Genomic DNA, 22,688 nt, shown 5'->3' on the forward strand with positions numbered 1-22,688 from the left:
TCACATCATGAATCTTTCACAACATGTAGATGGATTAAATTTTCCACAATACAGGGATGGCGGCTCAGAAAATAAACAAAGTGCTGTTGTTTATTCATATTTTTACTTGATTTTTTTCTCGTGCTATTTGGCCTAACCAATAATATCAAGCCCGAGCCTTTAGAGCATGCTGATGAGCTCTCTTAATTCTTGGCAACACGCTGGTGAAATTGCCTTCCTACATCCAACAAGGCTCCTTCAATCTTTGATTATCTCAAATTTGCTCATTCCCAGCCTGTGTTCCCTTGCAGCTCTAGAGGAGACTAATCAGCATTACATTCTGAAGACACCATATTTGGTACTCTCAGGCTTGCACTTCGTAGAAGCAGCAATGCAGAGGCCTAGGACTTTTCTTGTATCTGCTGGATCGATGACCCCATCATCCCAAAGCCTCGCTGTGGAGTAATATGCACTGCCTTCTTGTTCGTATGCCTCCACAACTCCTGCCTTGAACTTCTCCTCGTCTTCCTTGCTCCACTGCAGAGTGTGTATGTGTCAGTGTTTTCTCCAGGTCCAATCACTGCTAAATCTGAAATCTTACCTGGATTCCAGCCTTCTTCCTATTGGCCCTTTCTATCTGAGCCAGGACACCAGCAGCCTGAAGAAAGTCATTTGAACTAATAAGTTATAATCTAGACTTCCCAGAACAAGTTCCATACAACGTGTACCAGCATATATGAAATCCACGAGGCCGGTCGAGTTCTCATGGTATTGTGAATTTTAAACCGTACAGTATAAAAAAATTACTTCGCAACTGAGAGGATTAATATCGACTTCAAAATTAAACGATAATATTCGAAGAATGCAAAGATGAATTTATTTTGTAGAAAAGTACAGTGATGTGTAGAAACGGATAATAGACACCCTACGAAACCATTGAAGAATTGCAAGCCATTTGTTTATCAGTTCATCACATACAAGCGCATTCATGAGTTTACAATGTAGTGAAAAATAATATGCCCAAGAAAACCATCATAGATTGTTCAAGAATTCACATATTAGCGAAACTAAGAAAATTTGTATACTTCATAGCTAGGTGAATACCAGCATAATCCTTTATTAATCAATGCAATATGGGTAACTACCTGAGCTCCACCCATTACAGATATTCTAGCATTTGGCCAAAAGAACATGAAATTAGGGCTGTATGCACGTCCACACATTGCATAGTTTCCAGCTCCAAAGCTTCCACCAACAACCACCGTAATTTTGGGAACCTAAACAGAATTATTGATAGAAGAAATTCCATTAAATTTTCCTTTGTCATTCCATAAAAAAAATTGAAGTGGTACGTACAGATGAAAAGAGGGAATGGAAATACTAAAGTAGAGGGATGCAAAAGGTCATAGTAGAGACAGGAGAAACATATGAATGATACAAGAATTAGTGATATAATGAATAATTGACCTTTGCGCAAGAAACTGCCATCACCATTTTAGCTCCAGATTTTGCTATACCATTTGCCTCGGATTTTGAGCCAACCTGCAAAATATTGTTTGCCAAGAGGACCTAAAAGTGAATTTTAATATTCATGATCTCATCTTTCAATTGTAAAAATCCCTCAAATAAGATAAAAAGACAAAACATAAACACAAATATACTTAGATTTCTCCAGTGTTCTTCTATCTTTTGATAAGCACTATAAGCTCAAATTGTTCCAAGTTTGAGGATATAGATCAGCTTTGTAACAATGATCCATCATTCATCTTGGGCACCACATTGTGGAATAGAAATGAGAAACGGTGACAGAACTTCACATGTAACGAAGATGGACACAAATCAAAAGGAAGGATTTGTCAGATTACTGAACTCTTACACAGATAAATTAGTGAAAAGCCGAAATCGTGCACTATCTACCTACAACCACCAAGTTAACGACTGACATTTCAATTTTTTCAACCTTGTTTTCCAGGAGCAAATAGAAAACACTGAGAAATAGAACCATTGGATTTAATTCATTGGACTTACACTACATTCAGTTAAATTGGTTCAGTAGACTTCTAACTCAATAAACAAAACGGAAGTAGTATAAAATCTGTAAATCATTGAGGTTAGTGGAAAGAGTAGGAATACTGCATACCATAAATCCAGTGATATTCTGAAGAAAGATCAATGGGATGTTACGTTGAGCACATAATTCAATAAAATGAGCCCCTTTCAAAGCAGATTCATTGAACAGTATACCATTGTTCCCAATAATTCCAACAGGTTGACCGAATATTCTTGCAAAGCCTGTAACAAGCGTCTGTAGAAAAGACGAAAGGCCCATGCATGATACAGTCAGAGGACAGCAAAAAATGCTGGTTAAACAGAGCAGAGTTTGAATGGTATTCAAGGCCTTACAGTGCCGTACAGTTTCTTGAATTCATCAAATTCACTACCATCAACAATACGTGAAATAACTGATCGGATGTCAAATGACTGCTTGAGATCGGTTGGTGCAATACCACGAAGTTCGGCTACATCATATAAAGGTTCTTTGAAATCAGACAGCCTAAGATGCTGTCCACCCATATTGCCAGCCATATGTAGATTTTTTATTATGTTTCTGCCTATAGCAAGCGCATGCAATTCATCTACAAGACAAACATAACTTGCACGCTATCATTTCATCAAGGCAACATAAAGCAATAGGCTCAAAAACGAAGTCATCTAATAAGAAGCAAAGGTCAATTATGATGGCTTCAAACTACCATGAATATATGGATGAAGTGTAAGGTTCACCTTGAGCGAAGTAGTCAGAAACACCTGATGTCCTACAATGCACAGATGCACCCCCCAAGTCTTCTGCAGAAACTTCCTCTCCTGTAGCAGCCTACTAACAACTTCAATGAATTATTGCTTTTACATTAGCAGGCACGACAGGAAATTTTTGGGCTGTGGCAAACATAAGTCCTTGAACGAGAAGAAGCAAACATTTATCATAAACGAAACCAATTTAATAATTTCATTCTGTCTGTTATACTTTCTTATAACAATACAGGGGTTCGGGAGCAAAAGAACAAAACTATAACTGAACTAAAGAATAGCCAAGGTTCCTTTTAGAATACCCAAAGTTTTTGCTAACCTTCACAAGGGGTGGTCCAGCAAGAAATATGGTACCATTTGCTTTGACCATCACACTTTCATCAGCCATAGCAGGAATATAAGCTCCACCAGCTGTGCAAGAACCTAGTACCAATGCAATCTGGGGAATGCCTTCTGCAGACATTACAGCTTGATTGTAGAAAATTCTACCAAAATTTTCTTTGTCAGGAAAAACCTCAGCCTGCTTCGGAAGGAAAGCACCTCCACTATCCACAAGATACAAACAAGGTAGTCTGCATTGAGCAGCAATCTCTTGTGCCCTAAGATGTTTCTTGATGGTGATGGGATAGTATGTTCCACCCTTCACAGTGGGGTCATTCGCGACAAACATACAGAGGTTCCCATGCACTGGACCAATGCCAGTAATTATTCCACCAGATGGTAATGGATCATCATATAATTCATGGCCAGCAAGCTAAATTTAAGAAAACATGAAATGAGGTGCAGTACAATATAATAAATGTAAACTGCAATCCAGTACCATCTGCTAGAGATTCATTGCTTAAACTAAACACACTACTCGATTATCATTATGCTCACAAACAAAGAGGCTAATGCCGAAGAGTAACAGAGTCATTAAAATGGTAAAGCTGCAGTAATACATCAATTGCATTATATTCGCATTCCTGTTAACACGTGATCAATACACATTTTCAAGAATAATAAAATCAACAAAACGTAATAATACCATATTAAGATCTTTTTTCCTTCTTATTTTTCTTAAAATAAGAGAAAAACGAACCTGAGAAAGCTCAAGGAATGAAGAACCAGGATCAATCAAGCGATCGATTCTCTCTCTAGGAAGAAGCTTATTCCTACTTCTGTTCCTCTTCACAGCCTCCGGCCCTCCTCCTTTCATCACCTACTCACCAAAAAGCACCATTTTCAGGCACGCATATGCATGCAACTCATCACACACATGTAAGTGACTTGTAAATTACAGAGAGTGAGTATTAACACCTGCTGAATGTGCGAGTGAAGTTGGGAAATTAGGCTTTCCATCGCTTCGGAGTTACGGGCAAACGACTCGGAGCTCCTGTCGAGTGTGTCGGGCAGGACACTAGTACATAAGCATCGGGTCGGTTCGGCCGGGAAGTTAGGGTAGCACCGCTGGGAAATTGATCGGCTCGAAGCCGATGATGAAATTCTTCGAGCCAAGTTTCTCAGCATTTCTGATTTCTCTCTCTACTTCTGTTCTCAGTCCTGTAGCGGCGTCGTTTTATAACTTTCTAGTTCGCCAATTTCAGTACGGCAACTTGTGGGGAGTGCCCAATCCTAATCCAAGTAGCATTAATGGCTTGTCCGAGCTGTAATTCATATCCAATTCGCGGTTTCCTTATCCCGGTATTATATTATTCCGATTACATTTACAGGCGTACATAAAATGTTTGGTAAATATTATTTATGTTTTAACCTTTCTTTCCTAGAGTTAAATGGATAAAATGCATCAATATTGGAATATATAAACTATTATTATTTTTGTCACGTATATGATTTTAATTAAAACTAAAAATGTTCAGTATATAAAATATTTGTATTTATTTTCAGAAATGGTATTTGTCCAAGAAAAACCTTAGTGGATGACGCTAACAAGGTACTCGACAAAAGGTCTAATAAGCATCCATGGCAATGGCATTGGCTGCTGCTGACCATGTGATCGATGAAATTCCTGAGTCAGACCCGTTTTAACCTACCCAGTCTCCTGGCATGCTCTGTGCAAGCGTTATGGGCATTTTGTACAACTGCAATTAAAATGGGTGACGCCTTCTAATCCTGAGTTCTGTGTATGACACGATGTCCTTTATCCAATACTGATACACCGTTTCAGCTTTGCTTTATTTATGATGACTGATATGGGGAAGACAAAGTGTGAAGTCTGAGGATTGGTAAGACGACGAAGAAAAAGGGATTATTCTTGGAACGTCATTTGACAATCTTGGAAGGTCATGGGAAAATCACAACCGTCGTTGTGATAGAAACCACTTAAATGCATATACAATACTGACTGAGATTACTTAGAGGGAGGGAACGACTTGTGCAGACTGAGTATGTGGTACAGTATTCAAAGCATTTCTCTCTCTGTAACAACTGGAGAATGGATGAATGTGGACTTGAAAAGGGAAATTTGTAGAGATCTTATTGAACAATCAAGAGTCAGTATTAAATCAAGCAGATGGAAGGTCTTTCAGCTATTCACCTTCTCCCAGAATTTGACTGGACAACTATATTGGGTGTTTGGCTATAAAAAAGGAGAGAGAGTTTTGGTTTTGGTTTCTGTCATATATTGGTTTCTTCCGTAGGTAACAAGTGCATTGCAGCTGACAATGTCTGAGTCGGAGGACATTAAGTTCTCATTGAGAGTTATGATGAACGAAGAAGAAAACAAGGTACTCTTTGCTGAAGTGGACAGCAGTTTTGCAGACGTTTTGCTAAGCTTCCTCACGTTGCCTCTGGGAACCATAGTAAGGCTCCTGGTGAAGCACTATGCAGAAGGAGCACCTATTGTTGGAAGCTTAAGCACTCTGTATTAAGGGTTAGTAAATCTTGATAGCAGGAACTTCTGGACAAATAGGAGTAAACTCATGCTGCTAAATCCAATAAATTTGTTTGAACCTCAATGTCGAAAACTGAAGCTGAATATTGATGATTCTGAGCCCATCAAGTACTACGTCTGTCAAACCAGTGGGTGCGCCAACCATATAAACCATCAGGAATGTGTAACCATCTATAGAGGTGTTGAAAGATGCTCTTGTTCGATGTCACTAGATAGAGAAGTAACTCTTTCGATTACAGACAGCAATGATGTCGGAGTGTTTGCTAAAGATAAGACATCTTTCTTAATCAGCAATGATCTTCGGATAGTGCCTAGTTCAGGAGGTTCCGGCATAAAAATTTTTAATGATCTTGGGATTAGAGACATAGATGGGCTCAAGGAAAGAACTGTGGTTGTTGGCTTCAAAGAGGTAAATCTTCCTTGTGATGACCTTGATGTTTTTTATAAATATTTTTCATTAAATTCAAATAGCATAATAATACTGGGGAGTTCTAACCATCAATGTTTATTCTTAGCAGATTTTGGATTTGCTCAAGAGCTCATTAGTTTCTAGCTCCGCTAGCAGATCTCATTCTTGGTAGAAGTCAGGTTGTCTCGGCTGCGGTAAAATGTGACCTGGGTGCATCATTGGGTCAGATTACAGAAGAAGCAATATCTAAAAGGGTTATTGTAAAGGCTTTCATACAAAAGGCAACCAACAGAGTTCTATTTGTTGAAGCGGAAGATGATTTTGTTAATTTTCTTTTCAGTCTGCTCACTCTTCCTTTGGTAAAAGTTGCAGGTTTGTTGGGGGGTGATACTTCCCTTGGGAGTATGGACAATTTGTACAGCAGCATAGCAAATTCAAATTGCCGAAGATATCTCAAGGACTTTAAACCAACGCTCCCCGCATCAGAGTATTTTCTCAAGAACAAGATTTTTGCTCTAACTGAAAACAATGAGCCTGAATTATATGTAAACCGCGGCTGCACTGGTACATGCTATTTGACTTCTTCGGCTTCAGAAGGAAACTGGAATGTAACATGCAGACCTTTGCTTTTCAAATATATGAATGCAAAAGACAGTGGTGTGAAGGTACCTTCAATATTCATGGTAACTGATGATTTAGTAGTGACACCTTCAACGGTAATGTCCTTCTTTTCCATCCTCAAAGGCCTCAAAATTCCACTCTCCGATGTTGAGGAACAGGCATTTGCAATTGGGAGTGAAGAGGTATGAATTTTGTTGTCACTTGACCTTGACCTGACTGCATATTATATGAGAAAGATGGTTTGTCTAGAGTACATGTAATGTAATATAGTTCCTTTCTTTTGTTGTAGGCTTTAAGCATACTCAAGGCATGTCTTACCTCGACATCAGCTTTGACGAACGGCCTCAAACCATTTATAGGGAGACAACTAAAGAAAGTGAAACAAGAAGAGTTTGACCAAACTGCCGCCATTGATTCACTCAGCAGTCTAATTAGTTTGTATATGCAATTCGCTCTACTGTTCTTTGCACATTTTGACAGTCTTTTTTCTGAAGGCTCAAGTTAGTAGAATGCTTTAATGTCAACTGAAAAGCCTTGTAGTTGCGTATTTCAATTTGAATATTACTTTAAGTCTGTGTATATACTTCTGTCATATTGTCTTTCCACGCCTACTGCCTCAAAATAGAGCATATATATTTTCCTACAGCACATGGAAGTCTGTCGCATCTGGTTTTGCCTTGTAAAAGTAAGGGTTATTCGCAATTTAGTGATACTAAAAGCAGGCAAACGTTCTTAACAAAAAGATTACTGTCGTTTAACATAACATACCAATCAAAGTGATGTGTTAACCTAAAGGAAATTTAACCGCGTCAGCAAGACAGCAGGTAAGTGATATGCTTTTGCGACACCATTACTGTATTATGGTGATACAAGTCTAAAAGATATTTATCTAACTTCTAGCTAAGTCAGACATATTAATTGCATATCAGGTACATAGCAGGTGAATTAGGCAGTCCAGATTTCACTAGTTGACTGATCAAACAAGAAGCAACTAGAGGTCATACAGTAAAGTAGCAACACAAGTAGCACAATACAATAATATACAAGCATGACGCTCTTTGCTTCTATACATAAAGCTGCCTATCATGTAGGGAATGAGATCCAGATCAGATCATCATATGCTGTTCACTCCTATGCGACACAAAGGGCAAGTTTGCCCTCTAGTTCTACCAAGGTCCAGTCAGCGTCCTTCTCAAGCATCTTCTTTTACCTCCCCAGGGCTTATTCATTGTCTCCAAGATCTGCAGGCCCAAATAAAATGAAATAAAATAATGTACCACAAATCTGCGAGGCACCAGAAAGCAAAAGCAAGAGATGTAATTACAAGGTTTTGATGTTTAACTAATTATATGCACTGAATTTTATCTTTTCTTGTCTTGCTCATTCTTTTCTAATATAATAAAGAAAGCTGGTCTAGCTCTGCCACTCGGAAAGTGGAATCAAAATCCTTGGATTTACTAATGATGGTAATGATCTCTTCTGTATGCCGGTCCAGGAATATATAACAAGAGAATGTGGTATTAGCATTTTTACAAAACTTGGTTGGTGATTTATTTATTACTCTATGGAATGAACTTTAATCTATTTTAAGCATTTCCAAAGTACAACAGCTAATGATGCAAGTAGAGGTAATACAAGTGGGAAAAGGATCAATTACCTGATTTTTCTGCATCTCCAAAAATTCTTCCTGCAGTGCATGTAAACATCTTGTCAAAATTATCAATTTCCAGTTTGATCTCATTAAGTGTATTTTGACTGTGAAAATAAACTTACCTGCTTTTTCCGCAACTCTTGGTTCATTTCTCTGAGCTTTGCAACTTCTGCTTCCAATTCCAGAGTATAGGCCTGCAATTTTTCCCAATGACATTTATTTATCAGGAGCAGCAGGGAATAGAAACCAGAACGAGTTATGCAAACGAAAATTTACTCAGATGTTGAAAAAGTAACAGATCCAACCAAGGTGAACTGGGAACCATCCAAGACTCCAAGTACTCTCACAAATGAACATCAAGTAGTCACTTGAACATCATGCTTAAATTGTACACCTGAGGGTGCAGGGTGTTTATGGTTCAGAGAGAAGTGAGTCAGCATATCAAATTTCATAGTAAGTGGATACCCACTTACATTTTTCCTGTCATATTAATGAAGCATGTTCAGGTTCCCAAAGATTCGGAAAACTTAAAAGATATCCGCCATATGCATCTCCACTACCACAGGAACCTTGTTTTCACAATCTTGGTAACCATATAAACAAGATATTAATTCCACTGCATCCAAATGCAAATAATGTCCTGGCATCACTGGAAGAGCACAGGACATCCATTTGAAAATTGGATGTCAGTCTATATGGTCTAGAAGTTGCAAGACAGTTCTCAAGTCAAGAGATGGGGAATATTTCCTTCTCAACCACTAAGATGTTTCAACATCTTTTGCTGGACCTTGGTCAATGAATAAGTGGACGCCCTCACACACACTCACCAGTCTACCAAGTTAGTATTGGTTTCCCAGGATGAATAAGATTAAGAATCCTCATAGCTTGTAAGAAAGACAGCAGTGGGAATCAGTACAAAATGCATATTATTTGTAATGAAATCACCTGCTTTCTAGCACGTGACCTGGCAGCAGACTCTCTGTTTTTAATCATTCTCCTCCGCCTTCTCTCCACCACTTTCTCCAAAGAACTAGATGATCTCCTACCTCGTCCACTTTCACCAAAATTAAAAGGTGAAGGTGATACTGATGGTGTGTCTGTATTAGTTTTAACAATAGCATCTGAATGTAGATGATTCCCAGGAGATCCTCCTGCAACTGCTGCTCCATTGTTCAGTCCACTCATGACAACTGCTCCACCTTGAACTATAGTGTTCATCATTCCAACCACTTGACCCTTGGTTCCTGGGCTAGACAGCTGCGCATTGCTTCCAAGTTGTGTCGGGGACGAAAACGCTACTGTTGTTTGCTTTGGAAACAGAGGCTGCAGCTGTGAATGAGGCTGCTGAGGTTGTTGTTGGGAAGTTCTTACACCATTTATGTTATTTACTAAGTTAGGTGTATTAAGAACAATATTGCTCTGTTCTGCAAGTGGATTTCCCAACACACCATTGTTCCGAGATGGTTGTTGAAATCCTATGGTTAAACCAGAGTTGTTACCACTTGATGGAGGCAAACCACCATAGAAACCAGTGCCATTTGGCCTTCCAGAAGGTTGGTTATCTTCTCTAACCACCCCAGCTCTGAACAAAAACTCCTCTAGTGTCATCTCACCTAAAGTCGGCTGCCTTGGCCCCAAATTTGTCTGCCCACCAGAACTTCCATCTTTTGCTTCGATAGTTTCTTTTAGGACATCCCTCCACACTTCATCAACAGTTTTTTGGCTAAGTGTCCACGGCAATGTTAAAGAACCCTGCCGCTGCAAATTTCCGCCTGAGGCACTCCCATCTCCTCCACCTGTAGAAGATACCATGGCTTGGCTCTCTTCAGCTGTCCAAATGCTCTTTAAAAGGTCCTCCATGTTCATAGATCCAAAGTCCTTTCCAGATCCACCCAAGGTGTTTTGAAGCTCATCAAATGTCAGCGAATATATGGAAGACTGTCGAACCAATGGAAAATTACCAGCTGGCTTCCCAGCACTACCATCTGGTTGCTGCACTGTATCTCCAAAGTTCTTGAAGTTCATGTAAGACCCCATTATTGCAAGTTCTGCAAAGTGGAGCCACTAGCTGACCAAATTCCTAATCGTTAGTATCTCAGCAATGATAGCATGAAACAATATTCATATATACCATAATGCGCATACTATTTCTTTCCTTCTCAACGTCATGACTAAAAGAAACCAAACTAAGGAAGAACCAATTGCATGACCGAATCAAGTAAATATCATTAAAGTTTGAAAAAAACAGAGATAACACATAACTTTCCTTTAGAAACTTTAAACAGAGGCAAAAACCCGACAGAAGTGAACGGAACAAAGCAAACCAAAAGGAAACGAAAGAAACTTTTAAACCCAAAACAGATCGCACTCCAAGCATTTAAATAATACTATAATATAGACAATTGAATACGTAGCTTTAAAGAATTGACAAAGTATAGCAACGCAACTTTCACTTGAATACTCCCAATCATGATGAGCGGAAAAACAATCAATTTCCAGTCCAAAGACCACTAAAGTAGAGCAAAAAACTATCCATTTATGTATATCCCATAGCTGATCGCAGTCAATTCAGTTTGCTTTTCTTTAATTTCAGATCTAAAACTAATCACGGGCTAAAAGAAACAGCCATCAAGATTAAATTAAAATACAAACCGAAAAGCCTTCGAGTTTCCCAATCAGTATACGTACTTGAGCGCGCTTCATGCAAAAATAGCACCCGTTGAAATCAACACACGACCCTCTTCATAACCATCGGCGTAAGTTATCTTTCTTTTTCGCTTTTTCCTTTTACCAGAGCTCATTTTGCAGCTCAAAGATCGAAACATAGATAACCAAACCATCTAAAAACTCCCAAAATGAAACACGAAACCTCAATCTCAATCTTTTCTTTTTCAGCCCACTAACCAAAAAATTCAATCGGGAAGCCGAAACTTTAACATTGAACTCAAATTACTTATCCTTCAAAAAGGAATTACAAACATAAACTAACAGAAAAACTAAAACATTTCCTCAGACCTCGAGATCACTCAAAATTCCATGCAGAAACTACAAAAGATCAACTCCTCCTACTTCCTACTGTAACTAACAAAACAAATAAAATAATAAAATAAAATTAGGAAAGTGGAGCAAAATTAGGATTCGCGGAGAGAGAAAGAGAGGACGAGGCAGACGGATTTACCCTTATAGAGGGAGAGAGGGTGATCGTGTCGTTTCCTTCTTCTTCGCCGGTCTGATGCTTGGTGGAGGCGACAAGTGTCTAGTGCCCCTTCGACACGACTCCCCTGATTTAAATCCCTTTTTCCTCATTTCTTTATTCCATTTTTTAATATTTTTTAATTTGGTGGAGGTCTATAATTGCGAAACCTGGACCAATCAGAATGCAGCTTAGGTTCTTGATGCGACCACTTATCCAATGGGAGAATGTTACGTGGGGGAATCGTAACCGTTCAAATCTGCCGACAAGATGGAAGGTGGCGCAATCTGATTGGTTGAGTGTCAGGTGCGCTCAGCGGGCAGTACGGAGTGGTGAGTGGTATGCGCCGCGCGTGTGTACGTCAGTGTCAGTGACACAGCACCAGACACCACTGTGGAGTGCGCCTGAGGTGCAGTACGCACACCTTGAAGGGCCGCTGGGCGGTCTTGTCTCAGGGTCCTAATAGGGAATTTCTCGGGAGAGAGTGAAGTTGCCCTACGTGCGCACGATAAAAATGGGCTGCACCTGATTTGATTGGTTGATGTGGGCTGATCTGACCTCTTTTTACTGTCAGTAGAAGAAATTTTCATTTGAGTTGGATTAAATTTTTTTAATATAACAAAAATTTTATGTAATTAAATTACTTTTTAAATATTTTATTTCATTTAACAAAAATTGATTTTCTGCCTCTAGCTGAAGTTGGAAGGCCTTTAAGGAATGATAATTAAGAAATTCCTTTAAATTCTTTTTATTATTAAGTACAATTCTGTAATAGATCAATAAATCATTGTGTCTATATTATCACGGCAATCTGCATCATATATAAGAAATTACATACAAATTATTGAAAAATATATATTTATAACTCGAATAAAGAATGATCACTTAAAATCTTTATTTTTAAAAATGAATTATCCTCCAAAATACTAGGAGGATTCTCCATCTTTGTTCATCACCAGTATGCCTTCATCACAAGTACAAAATTAATTCGAGGTCAAGTAGGTGTGCAGGGCAATTGATACAGTATAGGGAGTTAGGTTGAGCAATTTGTTTTCTGTGTTGGTCCTTGATGCAGGAGGCCAGTGCCAGTTCCACTACTAGGGGCAAAAAGCAAAACCCTAATTCTAGGATTTGGTACACATATTTAATTTCCTTATTATAATTTTGATGAAGTTGAGTGAGATATGTTGACCTACTATTTTATTTGGTCCATACATGCTAATGTGTGTTATTCATATTACTAATACTGAATTTTCAATTAATTGGAAAGAGTAAAATAACGATTTGTTCATACTACCACAAAAATGACAAGAAATATCAAAGATAGAACCCGATTGTGAACGAATCTTTATTTAATGGATAATAACGGACCACTTCATATGTAAAATATTATACGGTTGAGTTCTCTATAGTTGTAAAATTTTGTGAATAGATAATCTGTAAGTATTTCTTTCTATGATCTATAATTCTCAGTGTTGTGTTATTCAATAATAATAACTGGAGTCGAGACCATTCAAATAATTTTATTTTTTAAAAATAAAAATAAAACTCATTCCCCTCATCGATTTTGTATCATTAAATGCTATGTTCTTGGGGATGTTAAACAGCCCATGCCTTGGTAGGTTACCTACCTTCTGCCACTCCTTATCTCAATCTATAATATAGTTTTCGACTATAGGCAATTAATGAGGGTGAGATATTATATATAAATAAAATGAAATAAAATATGGCACAATTATGCATAATTTAATAATTTATAATTCTTTTCAGATATTAACGAAGTGTGTGACATCTCATGGGCTGACCTTTTAAATTGTATGGTGAATTGTGATCACAAGAAAGTTTGTGGGGCCCAATTAAGCAATATACTATGTAATCCCTGAATTCAATTATTGCTGCCACTAACACCATTTTTGTGTCTTTAATTTTTAGTAAGAAAACGTATATATATATATGTATTAATTCTTTGTATTTTCCCTTTCCCATGCTTCAATTTTTTATATTTTATCTTTTCATAATTTTCTTACAGAGTAATTACTCAGCAATTTGTCTTGTGAAATACAAATAATAATAATAATAATAATAATAATAATAAATCAAAAGAATCAAATTCACGTTGATGCTTTATATATTGATGCCTAAGGTCTTATATTTGTGACATGACATCTCAATTATTATATCTGGACCTCAATTTTTCGAGTTAATATTCCTAAATTACAGACATATATATATATATAGAGAGAGAGAGAGAGTTGGACCTCTAGAAGTGGGCTGCTCTCTGGGCTAAATCAGACTAGGACTAATAGATTAGTCACGTTCTCCATGTGCAAGCCATTTTTGCCCCATTTCTCTCAATGGAAATTCGCAACTCCCACACACATATTCGCCTTTCCTTTTTCCTTGAAAGAAAAAACAGATATTAATCATAATCGTTTTCAAACATCGTAAGAAGAATTATACTTAGGTTTGAAATGGAGAGACTATAAAAAATGAATTTATAACTAGTTATAGACTACATTTTAATTGAATTATTTGAATTTGAACAAAAATGATTAGGTAAAAATACCTTTCATATGATTTCAAATATCCAAATAGGATTGATGTTCCGCACGTTTTTTTTCAAGTAAAATCGCACTCAACTCGACCCCACAATCCCTATTCACCACCGTCGATCATTCAACTCTTTGAGGGCTGAGCTCCGTACAAGTACGAACATTTGACTTTTTAAATATTTCAAAGTTATTTGAGGCCAAGATACATTATCTACTGTAATATAATTTTTCTTTCCCACAATCTTGCGCCCGACTTAGCTTAAACATCAAGGACTCGGATAGTAACCCGATACCAAGCCCAATATTTATTTGGATTGAACTATCATCAGGATATAATAATCTCAAACTCAAATTTGAAACATTTAAAAAAAAGAACTGTTTGAAATGACTCCTCGTAAATGCAAATTAAAATCCATAAATATTTTATAAAACAAAATTTTAAAGTCGGGAACATAAATCATTTATAATATAAAATTATTCAAATAAATATAAAAAAGAAATACTATAAAACTTTTAAAAATTTTATCTTTAAATCTTTCAATTCCAACTCAATATAATATAATTTTGTCCATGATCTAAAATTGTGAATAATTACGAGTTGAGCAACACACTTCTTAACCAATCACATATCCTTAAAGCCCTTAAATTTTAAGTTATTGTGGGAATCTTTTTTCTAATTGTGCACTCAAATTTACATCTAACACTTAACATATTCAACTATTTCCATAATAAAACCAAACTGTAGAATTACGACAGTTTCAAGCACACAAATATAATTCTCGTCATTTGTATCACAACGGGCGTTACCTATTTTTCAGCCAATACTTGATTTAAGCCATTCAAAATATTTGAAAAAATAATAACCTTCGTTCTTTGGCACTAACTTCTTTTTTAATTTATTTCTTAATATTTTAATTTATATTTGTGTTAGAAGTCATAGGTTCAAATCTCACTTTATGCGTGAGATATTGTGTCTACTGAATATTAAATGTGTTGTTTCTATTGAATAGTATTAGTGCTTGTGTTGTCTTTATTGAGCAGTAGGTGTTGTTTCAACTGTAATAGTTGGTGTCAATTTTGTTGATCATAGTATTATTGTTGTAACGATCTATGTCAGATATTGATATGCAATATAGATGATTGTAACCAATTTATTTCAATTAATAATAATTCAACGCTTTTATTTCAAAAAAATATTAATTATTTATATATCTATACGAATCTATAGAAAAAAATTTGATTCATAATTAATTATTTGTAAACGTGATATCAAATTTTAAAATATCAATTATATTTTTAAATATTTGTATGAATATAATTATTGTTATTATGTAATTACTAATTAACTATCATGTTTATTCTACACTCTCACTTATATCCATCACTTACTTCACTTCAATCATTTTAATTTTTTGAAAATTATATCATAATTGTTGGTATACGTATAGTCGTATACATATTGGTACACGGCGGTTAATATAAAATAAAATATAAAGGCTAAAAGATGAGAATATTCTGGAACCTAAAGTTGACTCCACCAGATATTCGGCGGCGACGGGTCGCGTGGATCCCACTCAGGCTCTAGTGGGACCCATATCCGTGTCAGATCTAACACACACTGCACCTTGGACAACTCAGCCTATACCTTCCTTTTAAATACCTCATATTGGGTATCCCACTATTCCCGCTTGCCAGATATAAAAATACGAAAAACGCTTTTAAAAAGGAAATATTCCCCTGCTCTCCGCCCCTACGGCGGCGCACTCTCCATGTCCGAATCAGAGCAACACATACGCCGGGGAGCTCCCCCGCCTTTGTACAAGCAGAATTCATGGTCGCCTGATACACTCCGAGAGGAGGCGTGGAGCAATCGCCGTAGAAATCATCGACTGCGGCGCGGCCGCAGCGTCACCGATGATGACCTGGACGAGCTGCGCGGCTGCTTGGACTTGGGATTCGACTTTGATTCGCCTGATTTGGATCCGAAACTCTCGTCGACTCTCCCCGCACTTCAGTTTTACTACGCTGTGAATCGGCAGTACTCTCATACCCTGTCTAGATCTTCTTCGGCGTCGTTTTCCGATTGCGATACCGCGTCGACGTCGTCCGTCGGGAGCCCCGCCGCGATTATAGATCCAGGTAACAATTCAACTTGCTATTTTTTAATTGCAATTGGCTTGCAACTTTCGTATAGCAGACAAAAGTATTTGGGAAAAGAATCATTCTTCTGAGTTGAATCAAGATCAATTTGGATTAAAATAAAGCATTTTCAACTTGTTTATGACTTTTGGAACTGTAATAGGTGAAAAGCCGGAAATGGTGAAGACAAGATTGAGGCAATGGGCGCAGGTGGTGGCGTGTTCGGTGCGGCAACTCTCGCCTAACTCATGATTAGATGACTCTTCACGATTTCGTGAGGAGAAAGGCAGAAAAAGCGGAAGACCAAAAAAATAAATAAAAAGAAAATCCTGATTATCTCTCTTCTGCCTCTCTTTATCTCTAGCTTTTGTTGCTGCACACTGAAAGACAACTTTACAAGTTTTTGACCCAAGTACTGGGGCTGTTGTAATATAACTAATCGTTCCTGTATTTTATTTAGAGATTTTTAGTGGCAGAACCTTCAACTATGTCGTCATACTCCCGATCGAGCTTAAACAAACGTCAGCATCCAAACTTTGATCTTCAGCTATATTTGAATGTACTAATACTTGCAATCGGATAATGCATACACCAAATCTTAAGATACAGTAGACTCTACACGCTATTAATTCCTTCATCAACTCCATTTTCTTTATTCGATGCTATATATATATATATATATATGACACATAAAATAGACAATTAACCTTTGTATCACATGTAGGTAAATTGCAATTTGCTCATATTTTTTATTTAATATATCATGTGATCAATGCTATTTAACATTTTCATATCTAATATTATATAAAATTTTTACACTGAATATGTTTGTGACCATGGATGCAACGGAAAAGTGGGTTCATCATAAGTCGCTCTAACAATTCTATTTACTGTGACTCTTTGATAGCTTGTTTATGCCTATTCATCATCTTCTTTTGGGCCCTTTTTCTCAAAAGATGAAAATAAAAATGCCAGATTAAACCATGAAAAGTGTCCGGCTTTCCTGTTGCATTGTCGACTATATATATACACACCATATGTGTTTGAATTCTTATTAAGGTATTTAATTTGGTTAGATATACATTTTGACCTACATATTAATTTTTTATGATAGTAATTCAATTATAAATATTATAATATATTTAAATTATATAAATCTATATAACTAATACATTAATTTAATGTGAGAATTGAGTCAAAATTGAGACTTGAGTCATTGACTTGAAATTTGAGAACCCTCTCTCTCTCCACTAACTCCCTCCATCGTAGTTGCAGGAATTAATGGCTGATTTATTATTATTATTTTCTAAATAAGTCGATTTTTAAATAAAAAAATTGGTTAAAACTAAAACCAAATCGAAGCTTCTCAGTTCCATTTCAATTTAAAATTTTGAGAAATCGAATTGAACACTCCTAATTAATGGAACTCAAATCAAAAGAAAAGTTTCTGAAATGTTAGAAACAAACAATCAATAATGCAAATAAACTAGGAATATTTTTTTGATATTTTGACAAATCTATTGACAATTTTGCATTCGCCTTATTATTCTTCTTTCTTATCATTACTTTTTATGAAAGAAAAAGAGAAAAGGAATAAAATAGAGAAAGAATGTTGCAGTTGAGTGCGAGGAAAGAAGGAGTTGAATTGAGTTGGAGTGTACATGAGTGATATGCTTCCCAACGTATCCAGCGGTATTTCAGTATTGTTTTGGAGTGAAAGATAACAAAACTTGAGGCGATATTTTGTGAGACGGGTGGAGCGGAATAGTACATTCAGTAATACCTAAAAATTTAAGGAGCGAGAAAAAAGTGCAGTGGTGGATCCAAAGGTCCACAGCCACAACGTTATCAACAGAAACAACAAATGGAAAAACGTGGGATGTGTGGCGAACGCGCCGGCGGCTGCAACAAAATATCTGGCGGTCATTGCTTGGAGATATTATCAGCCCGTCTGACGTGGGCCGTTCCTGACACGTGTAAAAGCGCTTCCATGTGGAGCCTACGCTTCATTTTCTCTTCTCACCTTCTCGCTTCCCTCCCTCTCTCTCTCTCAAGAAATTTTTTCTTCGCAAGTTTTTTTTTTTCTTTTTTTGTTGTCTTTTTTTTTTTTCAGTATTTCCTGTTTGATTAACACAATCCGCATTCTGGTATACTGCTTATGGAAGGAAATTTATGGACGGGGAAGCCGCATCCCTTGCCGGCGGCGAATATAGGTCGCAACTATGAGTTGACTCGGTCCAACTCAGATGCGTCAGTGTTGACTGCTGAGAATTGCAAAGATATTTTGTGTCGCTCGGCGAATGTGGCGCCGGTAACTCTGTTCTTTCTTTCTTTCTTGATGTTGCTAACAAGGTGATTGATAATGTGTTTCTTTTTTTTTTTGCTTTTATTTTTTGTTTTTTTTCCTGATTTTGGGGCTCTAAGATGCCCGTAGTGCTATCTACTTAAATTGCATATGATCCTGTGTTCTATGGCGTTTTATGCAGGCAAGTTTTAACCGAATTAGGTTTTTATTATATAAATTTCCTGTGATTTTCTTCAGAAAATCTGTGCGCCTCTGTTCCTTGCATTAGAAGAACAAGTACAAGGGTTCGATTTTTCGACAGTGAAAGGAAGGAAACAAATCACTAATGGTTTGCGCCTTAGTTTTTAGGTTTGATGTGGCTCATGAAGGAGGAAAACTCTTGGGTCGTGCGGAAAGAAATGAAGTACATGAATGTCGGGGAGTCAACATTATGACGTGGTGGTTTTTTAACTTCTTTTGTACATGAATTCAATCTATCCTTTATAGGCTTTTGAATTGATTTTGTGCACCTATTTACCGATATTAATGAGAGGAAAGTAGAAGGGATTTGAACTTTTATTTCAAGTCCTATAGATTATTTCTGAATGTTTATCAGGTTGTAGCTGGAACAGAATCATTAAGTATTGAGTTTCTAGACAAGACATGATAATGATTAGCATACTTTCTTCTATAGTACTACATGGACCACTTGAGTCAATTATTAGGAAGAAGGGCTATGATCTGGCAAATTGGTGAGCCGCTAATAAATGCTGATCGCACTTTAATCTGATTGCATTTAGTGACAAGTATCTTTCCCCATATATCTATGTGTCTATGCACTTTTGTTTTTGCATTGAATGATCAAAACAAGGAAGAACTAACAACAAGTGCCAATTGATGGAGCATTTGTATGTCTGACGTTAGCTAGAGTGGGGGCACATTAGCGAATAGGAACAGCTTCTATGTGGGACATGATTGTAATTAGCTCTGGTTCCTGTCATTGGGAGGGCTGAATTAATTATCATGTTTCATGTAGAAAGATTATCCTCAAATCGTTCTTTATGCAGGACGACTGCTCTGCATGGACAGATGAGAAGCACAACTTATATCTTCATCGTCTGGAAGTGTCATTTGTTGAACAGCTGAAACAATCGAAGTATTTGCTTGCACAATTCTCGGTGGAGAACCAGAGACACACAAATATATCTGAAAAGCAGCTGATCAACGTGAGCAATGCTTTTGAGCAGGTGAGGGACGCATCTGATGCTCTGATCTTTTATGTATGCTGTTGAAATCTCTTCCTGATTGTATGTATTACAAAGTGGAAATTTATTTTTTTTCTTTCATCTTTACCAGTTTAATGTTTTATGGAACGGCGGTTGGCAAAAGATAAACTGTGTAGTGGATGAGCCTTTTTCCAGTAGTGTTTCAGCTGATTCACGCACTCCTATTAAGAGTAAAGGGATGTGTAATCTCAAGCACATGCGCATGCACTATCCTCCATCATCAACTGAAATGGCGGAATTTCTGAAGCTTTGCAGTAGAGAGAAACATGGTAAAAGGATAATATCTCATGGATTTGCGACATGTTCACAGCAGTTTTCTTCTGGTAATCCGTACCAGGGGGATTTATTTGACATAAAGAAAGGTGATTTGAAGTAATCCTTGTCAATCACTAGGTCTTACTTTTTGTTATTCCTCCATTAAGGAGGAGGTGGTGTCATTAAATTTCCACTAGTTTCCTCAGCTATTTACGTGAGCTTTTCTGTTGTCTATTGTTGATTTACTTTAATCATATAGAATGCATAAATATACTTGTTATCTATCCAGAGGAAGCATACTTGAGGAAAGAATGCACTTATTCCGATGCATAAAAATGCATGGCTTCCTTTTTTTATCTGCTTCTGAATCCACTAGGACATGCAAAGATAAAGTCCTTCCATATAGATCGGTTCGTTTGAATACGTACCTGAACTGTTCCACCTTCTAGGTTCTTCATTTGGTTCTTTTCCCTTTGACTTTTGATTACAGTTTAATGGAACAGATGAGCTATCTCGATGTATATGTTTCAGAAAGGTCGCTCTGTTTCTCATGAATTGATCTCCACAATGACATAATCTAGAACTTTTTGTAACAATTGTTATGTAGTTGTGTATTTGACGTGAAAGGTAATATAAAATTTATCATTGATATTGTTTCTACTAGCAATGAGTAAGACGAATTAGTGCGAGAAGTTTACCTTTGAATGCCATCTGCCTCTAGACATTGTAAGTCTCCAAGAGTATGTTACTTCTCTTAGTAGTGTTTTTGGGAATGGCTGCCAGTTAATCTATGAGGTGACTAAAGAAATTTTGCTTTATCTGTAAAATGTCCCAGCTCAATGTTACTGTTATATGTCGAGATTGATTGTCTATGGTTTAAGTGGATCTGTTATTCTAAATTCTGGGGTTTTTCGAGCATAATCTGTTACCTACCAGCCCAAGAAGAGAAGAAGGATATGGAACTTGAAAGTTGAAGAGCTGAAAAAATGCTTGTGGCCTCTGGTACTTCAATGAATGTGCATTGTCAGAATGAAATGATGCTTCCTATTGAGGAAGATTGATTCATTTTATACAATGATAAAGAGGATATGCTTTTTCTCGATTTGAGTTGTTTTGATGGTAAAAAAATAATGGGGATATAATTTATGTGCATTTCGTGTCATTGTTGGGATGGGGTTTTACTTTTGATGAAAAATAAATGAGGAACTTGATGCTTTGCCGATGTGACTAGAAGTACTCTTAACACAAAAGAAGCATTTTTCACTCATTCAGTCAAACAGTTTTTTCTTGTTTTCTGGAAATGCAAGTGTTTATGCATGTTGTAGTCCAACTCAGTTTACAGAGGCCATCCTTTTATTTGTTTTGATCAAATTATTCACATTATTGCATTTTCTGCAGAGGGAATGGGTCAGAATTTTTTGGATGAAGACAACCAAAATATATCAAATTCTGGATCTCGGGCAAAAAGGCTCAGGACAGCATCTTATAGTCAGGATCAAGTAATGCCCAGAGTTAATTCTCCCTTAGCAATTCTTTTTATGTACACGCAAACTATTAGATCTTTTCCTGAACCAGGTATCTGTCCTTTCAGATTGTGCCTTCCAGGAAATTGCCTACAGCAGATTATTCAGTGATAAATAATATCACTCTTGGAGAAGAACTAGCACGTCATGAATCCGTGTCTGGAAAATATTGAGAACTTTGGTCCTCTAACTTGATATTCTTTTGATAACCGAGCTGCTGTGATAATTGCTTTTAGAAGATTAGCACGATGAGCACAATGAATGCAGGCTTTTGATTTCTTCTGTCAGTGCTCATCTGAAGGAACAATTTTCAAGCCAGATCCAGGTGATTTGCAAGTGAAAAGAATGAAATCCTTGGATGTTCTGCTTTCGTGAGTTCTCGAGCATATGGTTTCAGCTATAGTAGGAACACGATTTCATTCTTGCGTGAAATTTATTTGTTTGACTGTAGATTGGATGGAGATATAAAGGTAGATGTATATATACTTGATGTCTTGGTGTTGGGCTTTATGTAGGAGACAAATGATTCAATGTATGTGTTGGCTACATCTCAATTTTGCGACTTGTCCATAGTCTGGAGTTGGTGGATTGCCTACTCCAAATGTGTATTCCGTTGTCTATAAATTCCAGTTGACAAATGATTAAACCCTTGGTACTTAATTTTTTCAGTCAGATTCTATGTAGTTAGTCTTGGTGGACGTGGTAGGCAAGAGCAGCCAACTGTTTTTGTTGCCTTGTCCCTTGTTAGAGGAACCTATTTGCTATCCTATAGGTATCATGTGTTAGTTGTGAATCATGAAGCCTGAAGCCTTCTGCATTTTGTTTTATTATTTTGAACGTTAAAGCTAATTGGCAGTGTTGTAGATAATTACATAATGTGGTTTTGTTTTGTCTTCTTTTAATATGGGAAAGCTTGCCTCCCAAGTGAAGTATGATTAGAAATCAATGAGGGACGGGCTATATATTACTATTGTTGTGTTCGTAGTTGCCAATAAGCATCATCTTATCTTATGCTTTCATGAATCTAAGAAAGAACCCACAATTGATTGTCATACACCTTATTAATTCATATCACAGGCGGGTTTTCTATTTTTC

At 36.9% G+C, this 22,688-nt stretch overlaps 4 protein-coding genes and 1 pseudogene across 11 annotated transcripts; 3 read left to right on the forward strand and 2 right to left on the reverse strand.

The window, feature by feature from the left end:
- LOC105169537 (methylcrotonoyl-CoA carboxylase beta chain, mitochondrial) lies at positions 6-4,449 on the reverse strand. Its single transcript, XM_011089947.2, has 10 exons — positions 4,087-4,449; positions 3,869-3,988; positions 3,107-3,541; positions 2,764-2,854; positions 2,383-2,615; positions 2,120-2,284; positions 1,447-1,521; positions 1,125-1,256; positions 581-637; positions 6-516 (listed from the first exon to the last, which is right to left on the reverse strand). The coding sequence occupies exons 1-10, from the start codon at positions 4,294-4,296 to the stop codon at positions 313-315; spliced, it is 1,722 nt and encodes a 573-aa protein (XP_011088249.1). The 5' UTR covers positions 4,297-4,449; the 3' UTR covers positions 6-312.
- Positions 4,339-7,322, forward strand: LOC105169887 (annotated as a pseudogene).
- LOC105169538 (bZIP transcription factor 23-like) lies at positions 7,488-11,674 on the reverse strand. 3 transcript variants are annotated; one of them, XM_011089948.2, is made up of 5 exons: positions 11,540-11,674; positions 9,307-10,429; positions 8,484-8,555; positions 8,368-8,397; positions 7,488-7,951 (listed from the first exon to the last, which is right to left on the reverse strand). In XM_011089948.2, the coding sequence occupies exons 2-5, from the start codon at positions 10,396-10,398 to the stop codon at positions 7,877-7,879; spliced, it is 1,269 nt and encodes a 422-aa protein (XP_011088250.1). In that variant the 5' UTR covers positions 10,399-10,429; positions 11,540-11,674; the 3' UTR covers positions 7,488-7,876. The 3 variants fall into 3 exon arrangements, with proteins under 3 accessions (XP_011088250.1, XP_011088252.1, XP_011088251.1); XM_011089950.2 differs by lacking the exon at positions 11,540-11,674 and adding an exon at positions 11,050-11,495; XM_011089949.2 differs by lacking the exon at positions 11,540-11,674 and adding an exon at positions 11,014-11,495.
- On the forward strand, positions 15,771-16,524 carry LOC105169539. The gene is made up of 2 exons (XM_011089952.2): positions 15,771-16,245; positions 16,409-16,524. Exons 1-2 carry the CDS (start codon positions 15,876-15,878, stop codon positions 16,495-16,497), a joined length of 459 nt encoding a protein of 152 aa, XP_011088254.1. The 5' UTR covers positions 15,771-15,875; the 3' UTR covers positions 16,498-16,524.
- LOC105169540 lies at positions 17,863-22,415 on the forward strand. Of its 6 annotated transcripts, none has more exons than XM_011089954.2 (6): positions 18,424-18,556; positions 18,788-18,988; positions 19,597-19,776; positions 19,886-20,177; positions 21,469-21,569; positions 21,662-22,415. In XM_011089954.2, exons 2-6 carry the CDS (start codon positions 18,962-18,964, stop codon positions 21,764-21,766), a joined length of 705 nt encoding a protein of 234 aa, XP_011088256.1. In that variant the 5' UTR covers positions 18,424-18,556; positions 18,788-18,961; the 3' UTR covers positions 21,767-22,415. The 6 variants fall into 6 exon arrangements, with proteins under 6 accessions (XP_011088255.1, XP_011088256.1, XP_011088257.1 ...); XM_011089955.2 differs by having other exon boundaries at positions 18,892-18,988; XM_011089956.2 differs by having other exon boundaries at positions 18,434-18,556; positions 18,899-18,988.

The sequence above is a fragment of the Sesamum indicum genome, linkage group LG8, assembly GCF_000512975.1.
Source record: "Sesamum indicum cultivar Zhongzhi No. 13 linkage group LG8, S_indicum_v1.0, whole genome shotgun sequence".
Lineage (NCBI taxonomy): Eukaryota > Viridiplantae > Streptophyta > Magnoliopsida > Lamiales > Pedaliaceae > Sesamum > Sesamum indicum.

What these genes read in the sequence shown, in the direction of transcription:
- LOC105169537 (XM_011089947.2), bottom strand. Translation starts at nt 4,296, where the DNA reads ATGCTGAGAAACTTGGCTCGAAGAATTTCATCATCGGCTTCGAGCCGA. An exon ending in CATTCCTTGAGCTTTCTCAG is followed by an intron (nt 3,542 to 3,868) that starts GTTCGTTTTTCT and finishes TCTTAAATTTAG; the next exon opens with CTTGCTGGCCATGAATTATA. An exon ending in TGGCAGTTTCTTGCGCAAAG is followed by an intron (nt 1,257 to 1,446) that starts GTCAATTATTCA and finishes AATTCTGTTTAG; the next exon opens with GTTCCCAAAATTACGGTGGT.
- LOC105169538 (XM_011089948.2), bottom strand. Translation starts at nt 10,398, where the DNA reads ATGGGGTCTTACATGAACTTCAAGAACTTTGGAGATACAGTGCAGCAA. An exon ending in AAGAGTTGCGGAAAAAGCAG is followed by an intron (nt 8,398 to 8,483) that starts GTAAGTTTATTT and finishes CATGCACTGCAG; the next exon opens with GAAGAATTTTTGGAGATGCA. An exon ending in TGGAGATGCAGAAAAATCAG is followed by an intron (nt 7,952 to 8,367) that starts GTAATTGATCCT and finishes TTGGGCCTGCAG; the next exon opens with ATCTTGGAGACAATGAATAA.
- LOC105169539 (XM_011089952.2), top strand. Translation starts at nt 15,876, where the DNA reads ATGTCCGAATCAGAGCAACACATACGCCGGGGAGCTCCCCCGCCTTTG. An exon ending in CGCCGCGATTATAGATCCAG is followed by an intron (nt 16,246 to 16,408) that starts GTAACAATTCAA and finishes GAACTGTAATAG; the next exon opens with GTGAAAAGCCGGAAATGGTG.
- LOC105169540 (XM_011089953.2), top strand. Translation starts at nt 18,404, where the DNA reads ATGGAAGGAAATTTATGGACGGGGAAGCCGCATCCCTTGCCGGCGGCG. An exon ending in TGAGCAATGCTTTTGAGCAG is followed by an intron (nt 19,777 to 19,885) that starts GTGAGGGACGCA and finishes CATCTTTACCAG; the next exon opens with TTTAATGTTTTATGGAACGG. An exon ending in TTTATTTGACATAAAGAAAG is followed by an intron (nt 20,178 to 21,468) that starts GTGATTTGAAGT and finishes CATTTTCTGCAG; the next exon opens with AGGGAATGGGTCAGAATTTT.